Source organism: Carcharodon carcharias, chromosome 5 (assembly GCF_017639515.1).
Source record: "Carcharodon carcharias isolate sCarCar2 chromosome 5, sCarCar2.pri, whole genome shotgun sequence".
Classification (NCBI taxonomy): Eukaryota; Metazoa; Chordata; class Chondrichthyes; order Lamniformes; family Lamnidae; genus Carcharodon; species Carcharodon carcharias.
The window spans coordinates 124,517,740-124,543,277 of NC_054471.1; the positions used below are offsets into that span (position 1 = coordinate 124,517,740).

The 25,538-nt window shown below is 39.4% G+C and overlaps 1 protein-coding gene across 2 annotated transcripts in view; it reads right to left on the reverse strand.

Annotated features, from left to right (window-relative positions):
* The window catches only part of cenpw (centromere protein W), a 66,965-nt gene that overhangs the window by 31,435 nt on the left and 9,992 nt on the right, over positions 1-25,538 (reverse strand). Inside the window, exons 2-3 of one of the 2 annotated variants that reach the window (XM_041188308.1) lie at positions 21,811-21,924; positions 10,471-11,045 (exon numbers count right to left, since the gene is read on the reverse strand). In XM_041188308.1, the coding sequence (XP_041044242.1) occupies positions 11,019-11,045; positions 21,811-21,924 (141 nt within the window). In that variant the 3' untranslated portion in view covers positions 10,471-11,018. Of the gene's footprint in view, positions 1-10,470; positions 11,046-21,810; positions 21,925-25,538 lie in introns of those variants that run through there. The other variant, XM_041188307.1, reaches the window with a different exon arrangement.

Sequence of the window (25,538 nt, forward strand, 5' to 3'; positions counted from 1 at the left end):
CTTGATAGAGATTGTTGATAGGTCAGTGATCAGGGTGTGGTGCCTTGAGCAGTATAAAAGGCTGCAGTTGGTGTGATATTGCATTTGAAGATGCATTCCCTGATCTTGACCACTCATATGAAGTCGTTGAACTTTTTGCGGCACAGCAACCAACTCCTCGGGGCGAGACTTCTGACTGCCACGATTATCTGGTCCCACAGCGTCTGAGTTTCTCTTCCATGCCTACTGTGGATGGACAACATCTCTCCTGCTCAATCAAGGCATCAAGATCTCAACTCCTTTATTCCAAATATTACTATTCAAGGTGCATTTCCTTTCTTTCATTCTTATTTCTGAAATATATTCACACTGAAGTGCAGCTGCCATCTTTCTGCTATCCAAGCCTATGCATCACTTTCTGGAAATTTGCATGATCTTCAACCCAATTTGGTATCTTCACTAAATTTCTAAACATCAGACATCAGTGAAAAACTTCTTACCAGGCTGTTGTGAAGAATTTGCTTTTGCCCTTACCACCCCTCCAACAATCATGTGGTCACATTCCCTTTAAACTCATGCACTATAATTTTCACATTAAGTACAAAGTATCTTTAAATATAAAGGGGAAAATAAATTAAGAAATTGGAAAATAATAGCTTTTTAATATCGGATTAAAATGTTTCTTTAGTGTTATAAAGATTTAGGAAACATTTAATTCTTTGCTTTATTGAAAAAACATGGAGTTCCCAAATTCGACACCATAGTTTCCAACTTAAGTATAGGACATATGCTTTTATAATATATAGAAACAATAAAGGCTAATGGTGAAAAATAGTCATAGGATGAACACATTTTCCTTTAAAAAATCCTACAGCTGTCAATAACATCTGATCATAAACTGACCTTTTTATTCCTTGCCTACCTGTTAAATATGATTTTTTCTAATTGGCTTATCTTCCTTCCTTCAATAACAATCATCCAAGCAAATTGGAAAAGGTTAAACAAAAAAACTTCAGCAGAGCATCTATCAATTTCTTGTATACAATCCTTTTGTGATATTTATTATAACGTAAACCACTTCAAAATATATATATATTAGTGTTAAAAAAAACTCAAGATGTGCTGCAAGCAAAAGCCCATCAGAGTGGCAAAATTGAATCCAGCTGCAAGACCTAACATGTCAGTGCAGTCTGTAAAAGGTTCCTTTTTCCTACATTAAAACAACCTACTGCAGATCACTAGAGCATTGCCAAATGCCATATGTTTGGCATCATGGTCACAGCATCTGGTATTCTTTAACAAACAACAAAAAATGTAAAACACAATAAAATAACTGTCAGTCACATAACGTTTACTTTCTCATGTTTCAAATGGTTGATTTGCATTTGAAAGTTTATATATAAAAATAAACAAGTGTCAAAATTCCAAGTCCTATTTTCACACACATTACTCAATCCCTCACCTTTTGGCTTCATTGCTACTGTAGGCAAACTTGGATAGACGTATACCAAATCAAAAGAAAAGCATACAAAGTCAAGATAAGAGTTCTGTACTTGAACTGTAAGAACAGACTTGGCTTTATATCTGCATTATAGTGAATTGTTTTCCCCTACAATATGTGAATGACAAAACTGTTGAAAGCTGCTCCAAATATTTTCACTCTGCAGAAAATCAGTGTTGGTAATGCTAATATCTAATTGTATAACTAATTATGTAAAAATTTAATAATTTTTAAAGTCAACTACAGAAAAATAACATGTATTAAAGGCTCTTGTAAAATTAATTACAAAACAATATATAATGCATAATGTAAGGTTTATTTCATTAGCAAAGATAAACATTCACGCAAGTTTCAATTATTGCAGGCATAATGTTGATGCATTTTTAAAGCAGCATTATTGAAGGTTTTATTTATAACCTAGCAACCAGTCCATAAGGGGCTCTAATCCACATGTTTTCATTGAAAAGACTGCCCATGGTGGTAACCCACCCCGTAGAGGTTGAAAACTTATTCTCTCCCAGGATCTCCAAACTGTGAGGTTCCTCCTCTCCCTCAGCCCTCCCTTTCTCCTATTTTGAGAGCCCAAGTTTGGCTGTAACGTTCTGCAACATCCTTGTCTTCAGAACAAGAAAATGTTGTTTAGCCCCTGAAACTAGCTCTGTCATTTGATTAAATTGTGATTACTGTGTACCTCAATTCCATTTATCTTCCTGTTTCAAATCTGGTAATATAACAAAAATCTATCAATTTCAGTTTTGAAAACTCTGATTGTCCTAGCATCCACAGCCTTTTGGGAGTGAGAATTCTAGTCTCTCGCCCTTGTCTTCGTCACACTTCAAATGGTTCAACAATTCTTTGCAATCTCCTTTCAATTTGCAGCCTTCACAGATTCTATCCTTCCAACTCTAGTCTGCTCTGCATTCTTCTCGCCCTCTAGTTCATTCAGAGCCAGACAATGTCTTCTTTTGGGATTGTCCTAACTCCTCCACTTTGTTGTTGCTCAAAAAAAAGTATATCTGGCTTGTTCAGTTACTGCATCTAAATGCTCCATTACTTATTCCAACACCATTGCCTTATCCCCACCAAACACACACGTAAAGCACATGATTATTATTTTCAATGAGTAAAATATATCAATGCTGTTTTAAATACTCAGCTTAATTAGCATCAATTCAGGGCAATGCTCATTCTTAAACATGCAGGAGTCAGAGGAAGAGAACAACGATGAATTTAAAAACTCAGTGTAAAGGATGATAAAAGCACATCCATGTGAAGCAATATTTATCTTTGATGATTCTGGTGTAGCATTTTTGCATTGAAAAATATCACAAAATTAGTTGCAAAACTACTCAAAAAATGTTTCATTTTTGCAACATTTTAGGCACTGACTGAATGCGGAAACAAAAAGGTAAACTAGCAACTTGCTTTGGGCACAAAGCAGATGGTTGTGTAAAATAGGAGTCACAGATTTCAGCTTCAAGTTCTGATGGAAAAAGAGACAACCACATATAATTTTTATTTTAGTATAGTATGCCCTGCATATACAAACTAAGGGTTAAAAGGAATCCAAACCAGATAGCTTATTGAATAGTAAATTTAAAATTATCTAATGCACAAAATGTATAAAAGGTTACGATCAGATTGTTGTGGATTAAGGTAAGTTTACATTCAATAACTTAAAAAGTTCTGCAGATCATTTTCTTAGAACAACTTTGCACAAATTTTCATTTAAGTAGTTCTAAAGCCTATATTTATTTTTTATTTTGAGAGCTAGTGTTGCAAACGGTCTGGGGGAAGATGGCATGGTGGTAATGTCACTGCACTAGTAATCCATAGGCCCGGGTTAATGCTCTGGGGACATAGGTTCAAATGCCACCAGGGCAGCTGGTGGAATTTGAATGCAATTAATATATCTGGAATATAAAGCTAGTCTCAGCAAGGGTGAAAAAAAAAAACTCATTTGGTTCACTAATGGGCAGCCTGCCCTCCTTATCCAGCCTGGCCTACACGTGACTCCAGACCCCTCAACAATTTGATTGACTCTTAACTGCCTTCTGAAATGGCCTAGCAAAGCCACACATTTCAAAGGCAAGTAGGGATGGGCAACAAATGCTAGCCTTGTAAATGGCACCCACAACCCATAAAAGAATAAAAAGTTTAAAATATGCAGAAGGTCCTGAGAATGTAGGTTCTCAATCACATTAAATGTTCCAGATAAAGAAGTTTACTGTGTTTTTGTGGCAATCTGATGTGTAATATACCTTGAAGAATGTCTTAATGGAATAGATCACATGATCTTAGTATCCAATAGCAGAGTAGTGTGGGCTCTCTCTGTAAGTTAGTAGTCAGTAGTTAGTAGCAGAGGTAGTATAGAGATAGAGTTTGAAGTATTAGCACATGTTTAGTTGCTTTCTACCTATGAAGTGTCTGCTACTCAACCAGGATCCACAGTTTTCAATGGAACTGTTTAGGAAATCATACTGCAACAAGCACTTCAAGAAATGCCTGCATGATATGCATCATTTTTCTCAGTTAAAAAAACACAAAAATGCTGTAATGTTATCCAGATATTGCTTTTTTAAAGTTGTTGGAAATAGCACAAGTCCCAAGTTTGAGAAACGATGATGTTGTTTGGGGGGAGCGGGATGCAAGTTAAAATAGATTTTACATGACCTACGGACCTAAAGCAAATCTGAATGTTATTTTTGGAGTATTCTGCACTCTTATTGTAGACGTTTCAGTTTCAGTATTTTAGGTGATTGTCATAAGCGAGGCCCAAATTCTTTACCTGAGAGCATTTTAACCAGACTTAGTGTCTAGGGAAACTTTCAGAAACATGTCCAGAATAACAAACTGAACAACTTTAATTACTTCAGCAACTGAAATGATCTTATACTTGCATAGGATCTTTCTCCCTTCTTCAATGAGTGATACAGTATGAAAACATCAGATATATCAATACATTTACGTATATACATACACACATGTACATACAGTGAATGTACATATACACATGGGCATACCACTTCTATAAATAAATTAGTAATTCATCTATCTAGCTTCTGAATTTTTTTTGCAATTTATTTTCGTGTACATTTTACTACTGTGGGAGTTGTGCTTGTCTACAGCAGCAAAGCTTGATAAGCCCCAGTAATGTGCAGGGGTGATCACAGTGCATGGTTAACCTACATCAATTGCTTCAGATGCAAGCAGCAGGCCAACCTTGTGCAGGCTGCTGAATGTTGTTAACTGCGCTACTGAACAGCTGCACACCTCAGCAGAAGGGCCAAAGTGTGAGAGGCTCGCAACAGTTAACGCCTGCACTTCTTCCATGAGGTGCTTTGCTGCTGCAGCAGATGGTGGAAGCCAATCTCCTATTGATTCTGATCTGGGAAAGACATAATAGTTGCATGCTACTGGATATTGCAAGCTCCAAGATTATCTGGAGCTGCACTGGAGGCCTTGGTTGTGATTGAGAGAAGAGATGTGCTCTATACGAAGGGAGCCAGCAAGCACCCCAAACAAACTCTGAGAAGGCAATGGGAGCAGATAGCTAATGCAATCAATGCCAGAAGTCTAGCTCAAGGACCTGAATGCAGTAAGTTCAATGACTCCACACAAATAGTCAAGGTCAGTGAATGCATCTTCAAATGCCATATCCCAACAATTGCACCATGAGCTTTAGACAATGCAAATTACACCCTATCAGTCACCAACAATCCTTATTCATCAGAGCCCATAGCTAATATTCATAGCTTCAACTCACCCTCATATTTAATGCTCCTAGGCTGAGAACTGCTCAAGGTTGTCCTCCAAGACGATTTGCAGTCTTCAGCCATGCAGCGGGCACTAGGGTAACACTGCATTAGAGCACTAGGATTAGCAAAGATATACAGAAGACAGGCATCTAGGGAATGCACAAACTGATTAGTTGACATTTCGGTGCAACATGACATGATTTAATTTATATATTTGGTTTGTAATATTTATTTTTTGGTGGCATTTATTTTTATATATATTTGTGACCAAGCAGACATTCAGACAGTCATTGACAACAAGATAAGGTGTGGGACTCTTGGTAAATGGAGAATTGGGGTTGTGTTTACAGGTATCATAGTTGGATTAGTTGTTCATGAACAACCCAGCCAGAAAGGGTTGTCTAGGTTGCCTCCTCTATTTCTTTACCTCCTCCTCCTCAAAGACTCGCTCTGTATAGCTGGCAGCGAGAACTGTACCCTTATGTTGGGGAGGTTGTGCAGCATGCAGCAGACTACAACAAATCTTGACATCCACTCTGCCATGTATTGCAGGATTCTCCCAGAGCAGTTCAGAAATGGGAAGCACTGTTTCAGCATGCCAATGTCTTATTACATGACATGTGGCAGCATGGCTATCGTTATATGCATACTACCCACAGGTATGTTGGTTACGCACCAGTCAGCAGCCGTGTTGTCCTCAGAGGCCATCCTTTTTGATTTGTCAGGTGGCTCGTGCAGATGGCAAAGTGGACTGCCGCAGAATGATGGTAGAATGAATGATGTCAGTATATTTGGCTGCACGATTCTCTGTCGATGGTCACATACCAGCTGGACATTGAATGAGTGGAATCCCATTCATTTGAGGTACATCTCAGAATTGAGATGCGGTGTCTGCAAAGTGACATGCATGCAGTCAATGACACCATGGCCTGCTGCCTGGCGTCCTCACACTGCCACACACCTGTTTCACTTTCTGTTCCCTGGCAAGAGAGAATGAAATGTAGTTAGCCCTCTTTGAACACGGCATCAGTGACCTCCCTTATGCAACAGTGGATGCAAATATCTCCAACTCCAGCCTGGTAGGAGCCCAGTGCCTAAATGTTCATAGGCACAGTGACCTTACTTCACAGTAAGTCAGTCCTTGTCCTGCTGTCAGATGGCAGTTGCATCTGCTGCAGGTGACTGATTTCAGAGAGACCGTCCTTAATGAAATGCAGTCTCACATATTGTTCCTCTTTTGCAATTCCAGTGGAAAATTGCTCCCTGTGCACTCTGGCTGGATATACCCTCCTGCTGAAAGTTCTCCCATCCCTCCGTTTAAGATGATAGAGAAGCACATAAGTATGAATAAAGAAACAAGTTGTGAGATTATGGAAAAATTGATTTTGAGAATGGAACTTGGGAAATAACATGGACAACTATATTGGCAGACAACACTATGGAACAATAAGAAACATTTAAAAGAGTGTGCATCAGAGTGCAGGGAAAATATATTCCGTGAGAGGGAAAGATCAAGCTAAACACTAGTGGGATTCCACAGATGGAGAGAGACATAAGAGAACAACTGAGCGTTAGGAAAGAGGCTTACATTAAGTACATCAAAGCAGAGGAGCATGATAAGAGAGAGTACACAGATTAGAAGAGAAGGCAAAATAACAATTAGCAAGGTAAAGAGGAGCTATGAAATTAAATTATCAAGAAATATAAAGCACCATAATAAAATATTTGATATGCACATCAATAAAAAAAGGCTGTGAAGGGAATAGGACCATTAAGAGATAAGGAAGGATAATACCACAGGTGACAATAGAGGGATAGCAGAAATAGTAAATAGTTATTTTGCTTTGGCTCGAGTGCAGCATTAACACAAGCATGGACTGGTTTGGCCAAATGGGCTGTTGCATTTTCACATATCTTACATAATGCCATGTAAATCCCTCGTCTCACAGTTTGTCTTCCTCTGTATACCTTCCACACGTTCTCCCGGTCATGCTGCATTGCATGGGAATGCCACTAGTACAGCAATGTCTGGGAGCAATTGGTTTGCACAGAAGCCTTGAAGGCAGGGCAACTCCTTCAAGCACCAACCATACCTCCATGTAAACTTTGGCAACTTTACAGAACACAAGAAAGCATCAAACATTTGCACAATAGTAGCAGCAGCCACAAGAAATCAACTAACCCAAAAGGAACTGATGACCCCTTTAAATAGTGCAGTCGGGTGGCTGTGGGGAGTGGGGGCTCCCTGCTACTGAACACATGTTTAGACTTGGCTGATTAAGAGACGGCATTAGCTGGAGTGGTGAGCATACGTATTGACTTCATGATCCAAGTGTTCTGCATATTTCCAACATGCGCTAACTTTATATGTGCTAACACAATGTGGCATCTGCCATGATGCCTACCAGATATGTGCATATGCTGCAGGTGCCATTTTGGAGCTCTAGGCAACCCAAATAAATGGACACTACATATTTTAATTTTGAAATTTTCAGTTTGACTTAAAGGTTTGGACAAACAATAGGAGTTCCTTCTACCTGTGGTGTAGGCTCCAAAGGGAATGTTTGGTGCACCTTTTCTTGTGGATCTATTTCCCATTTCCTGAGGTGATCTATATGCCTTCTGATTATCCGACCTTCAACTGATATACAGTAAGACAGGGGTCCTGTCACATCAAACGGACTATAGTGTTTCAAGAAAGCAGCTCACCACCTCATGGACTGCAACTTTAAGAAAGCAGCTTTCTCAAAGGCAGTAAGGGATGGGCAATCAATGTTGGTCTTGCCAGTGACGCTTACATCCCAAAAATCAAATTTTTGATACACTAAATAACTACTGCCAAGAAACCTTTTAAGAATTACTTTTAAACTTTGGTACTCTTTTGAACTATGGGGCTTTGGCCTTTACTTGGGCTCCTTAAAAAAGAACAATATAACATTGCTCAATTCAATTTTATACATTCACTGATTACTTGATAAGGTAGTTTTTAAAAAGCATATAGATTACTTGTGGTTATAGAGCATTGCTTTTCTATTCAAAGACTTTTATACTAAAACTCTAAGCCTCAACTGAATAATGTGGACAATTCTGGGCACCACACTTCAGCAAAGATGTGAAGCCTTTAGAAAGGGTACTGAGGAGATTTACTAGGATGCTACCATTAACAAAGGACATCAGTTATGAAAAAAGGTTGGAAAAGTTAAACTTCTGTTCCAAGGAGAACAGTCTAAGGTAAGAGGTTTTGACGGAATAGGTAGAGAAAAACTATTCCTTCTGGTGAGTGAATCAATAACCAAACAAATTTAAAATCATTGGTAAAAAATCTAGAGGGGAGATAAAGAGAGTTTTCACTCATTGGGATATGGAATACTGCCTGAAAAAGTGGGAGACCGCCAATGCCATAAACAAGTTTCAAAGGAAGTTGGACAGGTACTGGAGGGTGAGGAACTTAAGAGTTACGAACAAAAAGCAGGGGCATGGGACTAAGCGCAACTGCTCTTTCAAACTCAAGAGCGGCACAATAGGCCAAATGGCCTCATTCCATTACGTAAATTTCTGTGATCTTATGAATTCTTCAGTATTAAGAACCATATTATTATGGTATGAATATTTTGTATGAATATTTTAAATTGATATTTTACTGTGGATTAAACTGGTGCTTTTGTACCATAAGGGAATAACCTACTATGTTTAATATAATCATAAATTCAAATTACATTTTTTCCTTCCCTGCATTCTTTTAAGAATGTCACTGTATTACAAATCACTGTATGTGTGTAAAAGATATTAGCCCCAAAGTTTCAAAGCACAGCACCTAGCAAGAGAGATTGATGTTATCCGCTGCCGTCTAGAACTAGCAATAGCTCTTCCCAGTGCCCTTTAAAGCACCCATGTTAACAAAACAACGTCTTGATTTTGTTGACAAAGCACTGCATGGCTGAATGTCAGATTAGAAAACACTAGCCATCACTAAATGACACTTTTGAATAAAACAAAAAAAGGACCCAGAATAAGAAATATACCATTTTTAAAATATTTGTTCATGGGATGTAGGCGTCGCTGGCTAGGCCAGCATTTATTTCCCATCCCTATTTGTCCTTGTTCAGAGGGCATTTTAAGAATCAAGCACATTGCTGTGGAACTGGAGTCATATGTAGGCCAGGCCAGGTAAGGACAGCAGATTTCCTTTCATAAAGGACATTGGTGAACCAGGTGGGTTCTTACAACAATCAACAACTGTTTCATGGTTATCATCAGACTTTTAATTCCAGATTTTTATTGAATTCAAATTTTACCATCTGCATTGGTGAGATTCAAATCCAGGTTCCCAGAGCATTACCCTGGGTCACGAGAATACCAGTCCCATGAGAATATCACAATGCCGCTGCCTCCCTCAAAGTGAATTTGGCTTTGTAGTTTAAATTGAGTATTAACCATAATTCATGGGAAATCACATTGCAAATCATTGCCTATACTTTAAGAAGAAATATTAGCCCCAACACTCTCACAGCATAGCACAGGTCCATAAAATTACTCCGATAGATATGCAAGAGTAATTCTATGATCATGATGAACTTTCAGGAGTGGAAATGTAATATTCTTAAATTAAAAGGACAGGACATTTGCTTGGAATAGACAAGGCAGTTAGAATTTTCTACCTACAATTTCCATATTTAGATATTTGCTCCTTTGCCAATATTTTCAGTAAAATCCAAGTGCAGAGGGAAACATTTACCATTCAAAAATCTTTGGGCCTACAGGCTGTATTCAAGTGTATTTCTAAATTAAATGTTTCATTCTCTTAATTTTAAAAAATGTACATTAGGGAACATGAAAAGGTAGTAGAGCATTACCATAATTCAGAATTTTAAACAGTCAGCTTGACCTCCAATGTATTAGATCTGACTATATTACATCCCCCTTCAGCATCCTCGCCACCCAAAATTGTTTTCTTTTAAAAACAAACAGAGAAATGAAAACTCATTACCTCCAGAGTGTTTTGAAATCATTAAAAATAATCAAAGTAGCCCAAAGTAATTATTTGTAAAAATGTTTTAGGGAGGCAGTTAAAAGTTCTGTTCAGCCAACCACCGACTGCTTCTAAATTCATATATCACAGATTTTACTGTATTTTCTCTTGTTCACATCACTCTCAAAGTATGACACAGCATTGTTCAATAAATAGAAAATACAACCCAGTATTTTTTAAATGACAGACGTGAATCAGTGATCTGTATTTTATGCAAAACAAACTTTATTTACAGCCAAGTTAAAACTGATCTTTTAAGAAGCTATGAAGGAGGACTCAAAATATTAACTGTCTCCACAGATGCTGCCAGATCTGCTGAGTTTTTTCAGCATTTTCTGTTTTTATTTGAGATTTCTAGCATCCAAAGTATTTTGCTTTCAAGCTCTGATATTTTAATCATTTATTCATTATGTGATATAGTATATCGAAAGCAACACGAATCCAACAACTCTGTCAAGAAGATTCTGCGCCTGAAATTGGAATTATTCATTTGCCCAGGGTATAAAACACAAGTATTCTATTTTTGTAAAAGTAGTAATATGTTGTAGAACAGCACAAAAGAAGTTGTCATGTCATAGTAAAGTGAAAGAATGACAAAAATAGAATTATTTTAGTAAGAAGCTGAGACAAAAACAATTGTCTCCAAAGAAAATGATTTTCCTTTCCTTGATTACATACAACTCAATATTTCAGTTAACAATAGCTCATCAAATACAGAAAATAGTGCTGATAACTTATGTATTGTTTCTCTTCAGCCTCTGCTCTTCTTCAGAACAGCCTGCGAATTAAAAACAGAAAACAGACTCAACTATTGAAAGAAGTTTATATGTTTTATGATCTATCATGATGCTTTGTACACAATGATCTGAGAACAGGTTGTCATGTCTTAATTACAACTAAGGTCACAATAAATATTTCCTCAAGGCTAAATTTTATTTCATTGGAAAACTATCAAAGGAGCATTATAACCATCTAGGATCATGTATAGAAGGATCACACAAATATTTTGATCAGGTAAATTGCTATTTTATCTCAACCCATCATATATTGTGTTGTAAAAACATTTTAAAGCAAATATACTGAAAAACAAGTGGAAGATTGGTACACGTCCAACACTTAGCACTTTTTGTCCTTGATGCGAGAGTGACTGTCCTCAACATCAAGGCAGTATTTGACCTCATGTGGCTTCAAGGATCCTTTGTAAAACTTACGTCAAAGGGAATCAGAGGGAAAACTCCCCAATGGCTGCAGTCACACCCAGCACATAGAAAGAAAGCATGGTTGTTGGAGGCCAATCATCTCAGCTCCAGGACATTGTCTCAGGAATTCCTCAAGGCAGTGTCCCAGGTCCAAACATCTTCAGTTGCTTAATCAGTGACCTCCCCAGTTAGGAGGTGAGATGCTCAACAATGATTACAGTATTCCGTCTATTCACAATTCCTCAGATACTGAAGTAGTCCATGTCTACATGCAGCAAGATCTGGAAAACATTCAGGCTTGGACTACAAGTGGCAAGTAACATTCGTGCCACATATGAACCAGGCAATGATTATCTCCAAAATGATACAGTCTAACTACTTCCCCTTGTCATTCAACAGCACTGCCATCATCAAATCCCCATCATTAGCATTGACCAGAAATGTAACTGGACTAGACAAAAACCGTGACTACAAAAGCAAGCCAGAGGTTGAAGCATTCTGTGGCAAGTGACTCACTTCCCGACTTGCAAAAGCCTTTTCACCACCTAAAAGGCACAAGTCAGGGGTGTGATGAAATACTCTCCACTTGCCTGATGAGTGCCACTCTAATAACACTAATCATCCAGGACAAAGCAGCTCATTTGATTGGCACCTCATCCATCATCTCAATATTCACTCCCTCCACCACCAGCTCATTGTAGCTAATATGTACAATTTACAAGATAAACCTTGGTGGGTTACTGCAGTGTAACAGCACCTCCCAATCCTGCAACCTCTACAGCCTAGAAAGAGAAGGGTTACAGATGCATGTAAATACCACCACCTGAAAGTTCCCCTCCAAGTCACACACCATCCTGACTTTGAAACGTATCACTGTTCCTTCATTGTCACTATCTCAAAAATCATGAAGCTCCCTACACAACAGTACTGTGGGAGTACCTTCACCACACAGATTGCAGCAGTTCAAGGAGTCAGCTCACCACTGCCTTCAAGGGAAATTGGGGATAGGCAATAAATTCCCAGCAACACTTGCATCCCATGGGCAAATTAAAAAAAAATTGATGGGCCACACTTTGCCAGATTGAAATCGCCTAGGTTGGAAGTACAATTTTAGTAATGGGTAAATGAAAAAATTGGCTTTGCCTACATTTTCATCACTCTTTCCTCTTCATTCCAAAAAAGCCAGCATGTCAAAGAAATAGGTCTACATCAAGGTTTAGCAAAATCCTATAACTTGGATAAGCCCAGTGTCCATCACTTGTAGATATCAATCAGCATCTTACTTTGCTCAGGTTAATGCACAAAGATCTGTGGCTTGCATTTAAAACAATCTACAGTATCCAGATGAATAAATTCCATTCCACTTCACAAAAATGATCAAAAATTAGAGTTGTATTGTTGTGGCATTTATTTTTATTCATTCTTGGGATGTGGGTGTTGCTGGCTAGAATTTATTGCCCATCCTCAAACATCCTCAAGAAGGTGGTGGTGAGCTGCCTTCTTGAACCACTGCAGTCTATGTGGTGTAGGTACACCCACAGTGCTATTAAGGAGTTCCAGGATTTTGACCCAGTGACAGTGAAGGAACGGTGATATATTTCCAAGTCAAGGATGCCAAGTAGCTTGGAGGGGAACTTCCAGGTGGTAATATTCCCATGCATCTGCTGCCCTTGTCCTACTAGATGGTAGCAGTCATGGGTTTGGAAGGTGCTGTCTAAGGAGCCTTGGTGAGTTTCTGCAGTGCATCTTATAGACGGTACACACTACTGCCACTGTGCATCAGTGGTGGAGGGAATGAAAGTTTGTGGATGGCGTGCCAATCAAGTGTGCTGCTTTGCCCTGGATGGTGTCGAGCTTCTTGAGTGTTGTTGGAGCTGCACTCATCCGGGCAATTGGAGAGTATTCCATCACAGTCCTAACTTGTGCCTTGTAGATGGTGGACAGGCCTTGCGGAGTCAGGTGGTGAGTTACCTCTGACCTGTTCTTGTAGCCACAGTATTTAAATGGCTAGTCCAGTTCAGTTTCTGGTCAATCCTCAGGACTTTGATAGTGGGGAATTCAACAATGGTAATGCCATTGACTGTCAAGGGGCTATGGCTAGATTTTCTCTTTTTGGAGATGGTCATTGCCTAGCACTTGTGTGGTGCTAATGTTACTTGTCAGCCCAAGCCTGGATATTGTTTAGACATTGTTTCAAAATATGCCCTGTGCAAATGAGAAAATAAAACTATTTTCCTGTGTCCCTTGCAGCTGGGCATCAAGCAGGAAAAAGAAAACATATCCACAGTGTGCTACGCCTGCAATGAATGAAGCCTGTCTGTATTTCCAGATTCAGATCATTTACATAAGATAAATACCACTCTCCAGCAGGGCCCATTGTGGGGAACTGGGGAGGAATGCCCAGTGCTGCTGTTAACCTCTTCCACTTGCAGCAACTGGAGTGAACAGCAGAAATTTACAGCAGAAAGAGGGGTCATTTAACCCACCTCTCTAACAGGACAGACACAATCATTAACAAATCCTATTGCTTTACTTCAACCGCACAACTCTATCTTCAACTTCAAATTGTTATGAACTCCTCCTTAAAAGGTGAAAAGTTCCCCATCTCAACCTTAAGGCAAACACTGCGAGGATTTGTTAGGGATTTCAAAGAAATCGAATTGGCTAGCAGCTCCTAAGGGCGGGACCTCCTCCCCAGTGAGGGCATAAGTCCCACACGGCCATTGTTTAGCCTGCTCACAGCATGGTATGGCTGTGGACTGGCACACACAGTGCTTCCAGGGGTGTGGGCGAGCCAACCACCCACCGCATAATATTCAGCCAAAGGTGTCCAGGAGTGAAAAGGGAAGGAAAGAAAGGAGGGGTGGCAGTGATAGCGCTGATTAAAGAGAACATTACAGTGCTGGAAATGGAGGATGATCTAGAGGAGTTAAGGGCAGAACCTACATGATTACAGCTAAGAAATAATAGATGTGTCTTTACACTACTAGGTGTATTTCATAGGCCAGCAATTAGCAGGGAAGATATGGAGAAATACATTTGCAAGGAAATTACAGTAAGATGCAAAATCTATGTAGCATAACAGGGTGCTTTAATTATCCTAAACAGGGATAATAATAATGTAAAGGACGTAGAGGAGAAAAAGGCTCTGAAGTGTGGTCAGGAGAATTTTCTACATCAGCTTGTTTCTAGTCCAACGGGAAAGGAGGCATTGCTGGATCTGGTTCTGTGGAATGAGATGGGTCAAGTGAAGCAAGTGTCAATAGGGAAATATTCAACGGGACAGTGGTCATAGTATCGTAAGATATAGCTTAGCTATAGAAAAAGGCAAAGAGCAATCCAAAATTAAAAATTAATTGGGGGAGGACCAATTTCAGTGACATGAGAATGGATGTGGCCAGCATAAAGGTATAAAAGGAGGAGTGGGGCCAATCAGGGGTCCAAAAGGGGGTATGGTTATAAATACTTTGCATATGTCTTTACCAAGGAAGATGATGTTGACAAAGTCATAATGAAACAAGAGGTAACTGAGGCACTCAGGTGAGCTAAAAATTGATAAAGAATACATATCAAAGACTGGCTGTACTTGAAGTTGATAAAGTAAAAGGACCGGATCAGATGCAACCAAAGATACTAAGGGAAGTAAGGGTGGAAACAGCGAAGGAACTGACCATAATCTTCCAATCATCCTTAGCTACAGGATGGTGCCAGAGGACTGGAGAATTGCAAATAAACCTTTGTTCGAAACAGTGTGTTGGGTTAAGCCCAGCAACTACAAGTCAGTCATTTAAACCTCAGGGGTGGAAAAGCTTTTAGAAACAATAATCCAGGGCAAAATTAACAGCCACCTGGGCAAATGTGGATAAATTATGAAAAGTCAGTACAGATTAATTAAAGGTAATCATGTTTAACTAATTTGCTTGAGTTTTTTTGATGGGACAACTAAGAGGGTTGATGTCGTGTACATAACTTCCAAAAAGCCCAAAGTGCCATATGGCAGGCTTGTCAGCAAAGTTAAAGCCCATGGAATAAAAGGAACAGTGACATCATGCATACTAAGTTGGCTGAGTGATAAAAACAGTAGTGGTGAACAGCTGTTCTTCAGACTGCAGGAAGGAGATTTCCAGCCACGGGTGTTAGGACCACTGTTTTTCTTGATCTATATTAATGACTTAGATGCACAGGCACAATTTCACAATTTGCTAATGACAAACCTGCAAGCATTGTGGACTATGAGGAAAATAGTGAGAGTCAAGAGGGCATGGACAGACTGGTGGAATCAGCAGACAGGTTGCAAAAAGAAATGCAAAGTGATACATTTTGATAGGAAGGATTACAAAATAAAGGATACAATTCCAAAGGGGGCACAGGGCAGAGGGACTTGGGGGCACATGTACACAAATCATTAAAGGTGGCATGACAGGTTGAGAAAGTGGTTAATATATGGGATCCTGGGCTTTATAAATAGAGGCATAGAGAGTACAAAAGGAAGTTATGGAGAACCTTTATCAAACAGTGGTTCTGCCTCAACTTGGAGTATTCCGTCCAATTCTAGGCACCGTAATTTAAGGGTGTGAAGGAATTAGAGAGGGTGCAGAAAAGATTTACGTCAATGGTTCCAGGATGAGGGACTTCAGTTTCATAGATAGATTGGACAAGTTGGGGCTGCAATCCTTAGAGAAGGCTGAGAGGAGATTTGACTCAGGCATTTACAGCACAGAAGAAGGAGGCCATTCAGCCCATCATGTCCGCACTGGTCAAATACCTGACAGCACTAATCCCATTTTCCAGCACTTGGCCCATAGCCCTAAAGGCTATGGCAACGCAAGTGTATATCTAAATACTTCTTAAATGCTACGAGTGTTTCTGACTCAACCACGTGTTTAGGCAGTGAGTTCCAGACTCCCATCATCCTCTGGGTGAAAAAAATTTCTCAACTCCCCTCTTAGCCTTCTACGTCTTACTTTAAATCTATGCCCCCTGGTTATTGACCCCTCTACGAATGGAAAAAGTGCTTTCCTATCCACCCTATCTATGCCCCTCAATCTTATACCCTTCTATCAGGTCCCCTCGCAACCTTCGTGCTCCATGGAAAACAATCCCAACCTATCCAATCTTTCTTCATAGCTCAGACCCTCTAACCCAGAGAACATCCTGATAAATCTCCTCTACAACCTCTCCAGTGCAAATCACATCCTTCCTATATTGTGGTGAACAGAAACATACGCAGTACTCCACACTTCATTCGAATAGAAAAAAATTCACGGCTATGGGTAAAACGTGGGGAGTGGGACTAGCCAAGTTGCTCTTGTAGAGAGGTGACAAGGACATGGCAGGCCGAACAGTCTCTCTCTGTGCTGCCACCATTCTAAGATAGCAGAAAACTCTTAGCATTCATTTAATGGGACTAATAATCCAATTCAGATTTATAGAAGGCAAGCTATGGAAGAACCACACTAGATTATGCAATTAGTGGAAAACCAATGCCAGGAGCTTCCTGATTCATTGCTGAAAAAAATATTCTACAATAAAAAAAAAATAAGCATTTGAAACAATTTCAAGAACAGCAAGAACTGAAAATTGATGTGCGTGGGGGAAAGACAGAACCCGACAGTTTCCTGGTGAGATGCCTTTATAGGGCAGGACTGTATGGTAGCAGGCTACTCTCACAAGTGAAATATCACTAGTCCTAAAATTGCTCAAGCCCATTTCGTTCCAGTTCTCCTCATTCCCAATATGTGCTTATTCTTGCAATGTATGCATTATGCAACATTTTCCAAAGTACTTTTGAGTCATTTTCTGTAAACTTTAATATAGCAAACAAATTAAGTTTTCAAATAATCCTCTCAAGTCAGCAACTATTTTGTATTACTGATCACAAAAATACCTTTCACAAATTTGAAAACAGCTTTTTTAAAAAAAAAACAGCTCTTTTATTTATGCTATTTTATATACTTTGAAACAACAGTAGCACCATACCAAATTTTTTTTGCAGATATTTATGGAACATATTTCTGAAGTAACTTAAATTTTGGGCTAAATATATGATCCAAATTACCTGTAACGCAAAAAAAAGAAAAATAAAAAACTGTTTTTAATAAGAAGTTTATATTCTAAAGTTACCATAAATTGCAATGCAAGATACATGAATCACAAAAACTAATGTTTGTAATTATAGTTTACATAATCAAAAGCAGTGCTCAGGTTTAAAAGTATTTAAAGTCACTTACCACATACTGTTTAGGGCCACTAACCTTACTTCATAAATTCAAATTCAAAGGTTACAACAATTATAGACACCTGGAGGGTATTTCAAGAGGATTCTGAACTAATTAGTTCCTTAAGTGTCTAGTTCAAAATACCCCTTGAAGGATAAATCAATAAATGGAAATTAGAGTACTGAATCTGTACAAAATACACACTCCTGATAGTGAGCTCCCATATACAACTTCATCTGGATTACATTATTTCAGTTATAGTTTGACTGACTGATTAGCTTAGCCACTTGTTCCTCTTTTAATAAGAAAGATACAAAGAAGTATGTAAACTAGCCAAATGTTTTTTTCAACCATGTGGAATCCAAGGGGGAAAAATTCAATGAGGCTAGATATTGCACTTGGGGATCATAATGCATGATGACCCTACACCCAGTCCTGTTGAGGCAGGCAGCACACAAACTTCATGCCGCTTGCTCAACTAAATGATTTCAATGTGCAACTCAGCATGAAGTGAGCTGCTGACTAGCTGCATGCTCAGCAGGGGACCAGGTGCTTGTGTGGCTGGCATGACACACAGCTAGTCTGAACCTCTTAAAGGGCCACTGCACTCATTCAACAGAAGCTGCTTCAACATCTCTGGAAGTCATGGCTGGAAGGTAAAAAAGAGCAAATGGTACAACAAGCCAGAAAGGGGCTCTCAGGTTTCCTGATGTGGCACTGGAAGTTTTAGTGATAAAGATGAAATTGAGGCAATATGCCAGGGGGCTTTCAACAAACATCCTGAGAAGAGAATGAGAGCAGATAGCCATAAAAGGTCAATTGCTGGAATCTTGCCCCAAGTACCTGACTGCAGTGCTGGCAAAAGCTCAATGATCTCACAAGAACGATTAAGGTCATTGAATGTATCTTCAAACAACATCACCTACCACCAGGCAACCAACCTTTTAGGCTGCTTAAATTCCATAGCCCCTTCCTTCACCTATCAGCAATCAGGGCTAATGCCCAACATTCAGAGACTCCACTTCAATCTCACACTAATGCTGTCAGTCTCACATCCACCTCTCATTTCTTCAAATACCTCCAGTTAATTAGCTATGGCAGGCACATTAACCAAATACATTGCAACACACTTAACATTTTCCCACTTTTTTTCAGCACAAAGATGGCAACAGAGAACTGTAAAGGCACAGCACTTCTATACCTCCCATGTCCTCTGGAGGAAATGGTGCTCTGCCTCAGGCCATTGCATTCGGCGTCGTCGAGAACATTCAGGATAACATGTTCCTGCCTTATGCCCCTTCTCAAATCCAACCTCATTCTAATCCTAAACAAAAACAGAATTACCTGGAAAAACTCAGCTGGTCTGGCAGCATCGGCGGAGAAGAAAAGAGTTGACGTTTCGAGTGCTCATGACCCTTCGACAGAACTTGAGTTCTCACTCAAGTTCTGTCGAAAGGTCACGAGGACTCGAAACGTCAACTCTTTTCTTCTCCGCCGATGCTGCCAGACCAGCTGAGTTTTTCCAGGTAATTGTTTTTGTTTTGGATTTCCAGCATCCGCAGTTTTTTTGTTTTTATCTCATCCTAATCCTGCTATCTGACATGAAATTCAAGCTGCAGATGGTGTGACCGTGGACCTCTTGTTTTCCATCCTGCCCTCCTTCCCTCATCCCTGCACCCTCTTCTGCATTTATTCTTTCAGATACGAAAGAACTACTGCCTGGCAGCCAGTGGTGCCTCATCTTGAAGGCCAAGAGTTACACTAGGACCCAGAGCTGCTCAAAGTCATTCTGCAAGGCAGTCTGATTTAGAAGCATAGTCACTTGACCTGACACTTGCAGCCAAATCTCTCAGGTGCTAACACTGCACGCACCTTAGAGGAAAGTATAGAGTCAGATTCGGCACATGATAATTCACTAGGCACAAGTGACTGGCAACCAGGTCAGAGGGAAAGGATAGTTTGTGTGCCAGCTCACTGGAACAAGAGATTAGAAATGACTCAGATGAGGACTTCAATTGGGTGGCGTAAAGGGAACAATGATGGATACGAGATGCTTGGTGTATTGGTAGGCCTGCCACAAAGCCTCTTCTCAAGGTCAAGAAACATGGAGGTCTCTGGCTCCAATTAGGCACAGTGCTTCATGGAGGGCTTGGGACTCATCCTTTCAAGTGTGAAAAGGGTGGCCAATGCCATGACAGCACTTATCTTATTCCAAACCGAGTTCCAATCGTTCATCAACCAGGTCCACAGTAACCTACAGTGACACCCAGATTCTCAATGATTCCTTTAAAATAATCAAATTTGTGCTTTAATTTCTCTAAGATCTTGCCTTTTTCAATCTCTGTAAGCTACTTCAGCCCTAAAACCTCTCCCTCTCACCACAAATCTCAATTCCCTGACTCTTATCTTTTATGCAGTCTTCACCCAATATTAGCAGCTGATGCACAGCCACCTAGGTCCCATGCTTGAACATTACTTTCTTATTTACTTGCACCTTGCTCTTCTTGATTAAAAACCTCCTGAATATTACTCCATTGAGTACGTGTTTGTCCATCTCTCCTGTTTCTTATTTTTTTTTTTCACAATTCGGTGAACTGCCTGGGGGCATTTTAAAAGTATTGTATAAAAAAGTTGACTGAGTTTACTTGGCTACTTAAACACATCTATGTGAATTCTCCACTTTCTGTGAAAGGTTGATGAAATAACAATATATAGCTTTCATAGCAAAATCAATGTTCCTCTGTTTCTCGATAGACAAACACAAGACGAGAGAGAGGGTGAGAAAAGAAAAGGGACGGAGAGGGAAATCCCTTGAAAATGCAAGATATTAGAGTATATGGCTCAAGTTCAACACTAATGGGGAATACTTGCCCTTTGACGTGGGAGCAGGAGAGATCCACACATCTATTTTAGCTAAGCCCTTACCGGAATGTGAATGAGATAGTGCGACACCTGGACCTTCTAGTGTCACAAGCAGTTGCCTTCCCACAGAAGCACGCACTGTTTGACACTGTACATAACAATCCACTAAAGAAATATATATTTTTTAAGAAATTCCACTCAAGCAACACAGGCAAAGTACAACTTGCTACAAACTGCCTTTTCAAATTTGTTTTCCCCTAAGGAAAGCTGTATGTGTTTCTGGCCATCTGTGTCTTAACAGCTATGATCAATTAACACATCTTTAAAAAGTAGCTCCTCTCTTTAATATACCTTTCAGCACTTTTATCTTTGTAGAACACAACATGCAAATTATGATGTTAAGCATAAACTTACATCAATACCAATCCTCACCTGTGACTCACTTCTCTGAATTTACACTTTATTTTATCAGTAAAATATTCCAAATAAACCCACAAGTTATCTTGCTTTGCCTCCCACAGCTGTTCAAAGCTCTGAGTTGAAGAGTACTTCAATGCTGAGCTAGAACCCAATAGGTTGCTCCAAACATAAATAAAACCAATTTTCAACATCTGTGTAGCTAGAATTACTTACCAGTAAATAAAATCAGTAATATTGAACTATTAGGCTCACTTAAGAGCAAGAACAACACTTCCATACAATGTTATAACATGGCACAGGCGGCAATGAAAGTGAATGATCTATCCATTTTCAAACGAGAAATATGCATATCCTGGGGTCAGTTTTATTATTGTAGAGTCAAAGTTAGTATTGAAGAAAAGCATAAGGATTTTGCAAGTTAACCATAGAGAATCAACAAGGTAATAGCACAGAAGACCATTCATCCCACACTCATTAGTTCAACCAGAGCTTCTGGAGAAGTTAGGTTGAAGGAAACTCCTCTCTTCAAGCATTTCGTAGCCATGCCTAAGTTTTCCCTAACATTAGCAAATAGAAGAAAACATAGCTGCTGGAGGTGTAGTGAAATAAAATTATATTTCATTCAAGAAAACAGTGTGGAGTTAATGAGTTGAGAATGTTTAGATTCTTACCATTCACATTAAATATTAAGTGCCATCATAAAGTTTGAAGTTTTTGTACCATGTCCACTTAAATGGACTCCCACAGAATATTTAACATTTGCTAAAAAAATATCTACCTCATATTAGTGTGATTAATATCAAATCGCATCAATTTTTGCAACTTAAAAAAACGTTTGTTTTACCTTTGCCACTTCCTTGACATGGTTTGGTTGAATAGTAGAACTTTTTGATTCAACAGCTTTAGTCCGAGCCTCCACAGCCAAACGATGAAGGAACAAGAGACAGTTCAAATGTACCTATAATTCAAATAAAAAAAAAAATTGACCATCTATTCTTACAAAAAACGCAACAGACTAGGGGGAGGAAGAGGAAGAAATTTTTGTGCGCAACCAAGCAATTGGCAATACCAGTGGCTTTGAATTGACATTTGAATGTCTTGCTAAGTCATTTCAGAGGGCAGTTAGTCAATTTTTAGGGATGGGGCAGTATTACGTAAAGAAAATCACTTAAAACTTTCCCTCCCTTTTAACACACCACCCCTTCTTGGCTTGTCTGAATTCAATTTACATAGCAGTAATTTTATACCGCAGGCTGATTGGAGATTTTACTTTAATCTCAGTGTGTGGAAGATTATACAGGTTTTCTCTGCACTATATATAGATTTAACTAAAAAACATAATGCACAGCAGATACTTCAAAATTAGATCAATTCATTGTACACAGTAGGATATATAAAAACCAGATATCCTTGCAAGTTGATTTGAAAAACTATCAAAGCATTGTTTTTAATTTCTTGTGGTCTTTATTTAAGAAACATATTCAAAAGAATCAAAAACAGCCCTTTAGTACTGCACTATACCAACCCAGATTAGCAGAATTAGAATGCGCAAGTTCTGCTTATTAGGGTTCAAAAAAACCTGAAGAGTTATTGCTGCTCCTATTATGGTATAATACAGTTGTCTGTGTTTTAGTAGACTAAAACTTATTTTTAAAATTACGACAAATACTAACAAGAGCTTGTTACAAGAACTTCCCTGTGCTTCAAGGAAATTAAAACACTGGAAGACTAACTATTCCAAGCCTCCCTTTAACTTTATCAACAGAACATTCCTGTTGTTTATATTATCTTTTAATACACTTTTTTAAAAAATACTAAAAAGTGGACATTTTGAATCATTATTGAACCAACTGATTGTTGGTTGAGACTCACTTTTATACAATGGTTTGGATTTGTAAACTAACTGAATATGTCTGCGACCACTAGTTATATTTATGTGCATGTGACCACAAAACTATTTATAAATTCTAGTTACATTTTAACAGTCCAAGTGAGGTCTGATGTTCAGGACAATTCTTTCAATTACTGTATTCCTATTCACACATCACATAATGGGATGATATCAACTCTACTCAGTGAGAAACACTGCACACAAACCACAGAACTAGGATGAGGGACTATCTTGACAGAATCACCAAAATGCACTAGTTTCAATGTTTAAAATATATGCGAAAAGAACAAACAGGAAAAGGAACTAGCTTCCAAGGAATAAATACTTTATTTGTCCAATAAGAAAGGATGTGCAATTCTACTAGTGTGCTTTTACAAAAGGTCTAGGTAGGTGGATTATTAGTGCAATCTGTTTTAGTGCATGGGGACCATCCGGGTAGACGTAAAGCTCACCACGAACATATTGCAACTGATTTTGCTTCTAGAATCTAACGAATGTCCTCAATAAATTAATTAATTGGCATCAAAATTACATCTAAACAAGACAACAAATTAACTTCTCACATTTTAAAGGTGCAGAAAATCAAGATGACAGCCTATGGCATTCACATAGCTTCCAATATGCACAACATATACTGTTCACAAGTCTGACTCAGAATATTTTCTATTTAGAAAGGCAACACGTATTGTCCAATAACTAAAAAATCAGAAATGTATACAATGATACGGAATTACCTGGAAAAACTCAGCAGGTCTGGCTGCATCGGCGGAGAAGAAAAGAGTTGACGTTTCGAGTCCTCATGACCCTTCAACAGAACTGATTGAATATTAGGAAAGGGGCGAAATATAAGCTGGTTTAAGGTGGGGGGGAAGAGAAGTGGAGGGGTGGGGGAGGGGAGGGGGGTGGTTGTAGGGACAAGCAAGCAGTGATAGGAGCAGAGTCGAGGTAGCTGTGGGAGTCAGTAGGGCCCCAGCTATGCCTGTCTCTTTATGGGGTATGTGGAACATTCCTTGTTTTCTTGCCATTGTCCCAGGTTTGACCCCTATTAAACAAGCCTACAGTTCCCCTGTGCCTCTCTGAGCTGGTCAGAGGGTGCAAATTGAGGCACTCGGCACTGGCTCAATGAGCAACACACCAATTGCCTCAACCTACTTTTTTCGACCTTCAGGCTCACTGCACCTGCTAGGGGCTAATCTTACCAATCTTCTTCCTGGCCAACTCAACCCTCCCACTGCTGACCCTGTGAAATGCGCCAGATCAGTACTCACCACCCCTCTACGCATCTCCCTCCAGAATATTATTCATTTGTGAACAAAGCCCGAGTCACCCATTAAGTTATTGTGAATGATTGTATCAACATCATGGCCTTAACAGAAACCTGGCTGTGGGGTGACAACACCTTCTCTCTGAAGCCTCCCTGCCTGGCTACATCACCCACTACTTGCCCCATCAAGACCATCACAGTGGCAGTGTGACACTTAGCACCAGGTCACACTTTGGCTTCACCCCTCCTCCTTTGGTACACTCTCCTCCTTTGAGCATTTCACCTTTTTCCACTCTACCCAACTCTTTCAAAAATCATTCTCTACTGCCCTCCCAAGTGTGATAAAAATGTTATCACTGAAATATCTCCACTGCTTTCCTTCCTCAGCCTCTACACCAAACAACTCAACCTCAGGTGATTTCAACTCTCTCCTCCGAATTCACTGCCCTCTCATACTCCCTAAATCTTTCCCTTCATGTAAACTCCCAACACATTCATGACCATCCCCTTTATCTTATCATCTCACATGGTCTTGGTAGTCCAATTGTCTCAACCACAGATAAGGCCATCTCTGATCAGTTCCTTGTATCACTCATGACCTTCTGGGAGCGAAGACAGCCGGACCCAAGAGTGATGCCTTTACTCGGGCAGCGGACAAATAGAGGACAAGGCTCAGGGTCTTCACTCACCTTCCAGGAGCGGAAACAGCCGGACAGAGGGACACCCCCCACTCGGGCAGCAGGCCGAGTTTGAAAAAAAAAAATCCAGGGGTGATATCACAGGAAAGTTGTAAGATCATTGGTTGGTGAGAGGATGCTGTTAGGGGATGTGTTTAAAAAGCTTAAAACTAGAAAAACGTATCATTTACAAAGTAGTAGCTACTTGGATTTCAGGAAGGAACACTAGCAATAGGGAAGTAAAGTTAAATCAAGTCAAAGTGAACTAGAGTAATAAAGTAAACCAAAGTAAGATAAAGTTAAAAACAAAAAACTGCGGATGCTGGAAATCCAAAACAAAAACAATTACCTGGAAAAACTCAGCAGCTCTGGCAGCATCGGTGGAGAAGAAAAGAGTTAACGTTTTGAGTCCGTATGACTCTTCAACAGAACAGTACAGATAGCCCTACTGGGGGTGGAGTGGGGGAAGGGATCGAAATAGGCTAAAAGGTAGAGATAAAACAATGAATGGAAATACATTTAAAAATAATGGAAATAGGTGGGAAAAGAAAAATATATAAAAATTGTTGGAAAAAGGGGGATTGGAAAGGGGGTGGGGATGGAGGAGAGAGCTCATTATCTAAAGTTGTTGAACTCAATATTCAGTCCGGAAGGCTGTAAAGTGCCAGTCGAAAGATAAAGTTAACATAAGTGTAGTAAAGTTAAGTTATTAGCCATTTATTCTACTCATTCTATTTACT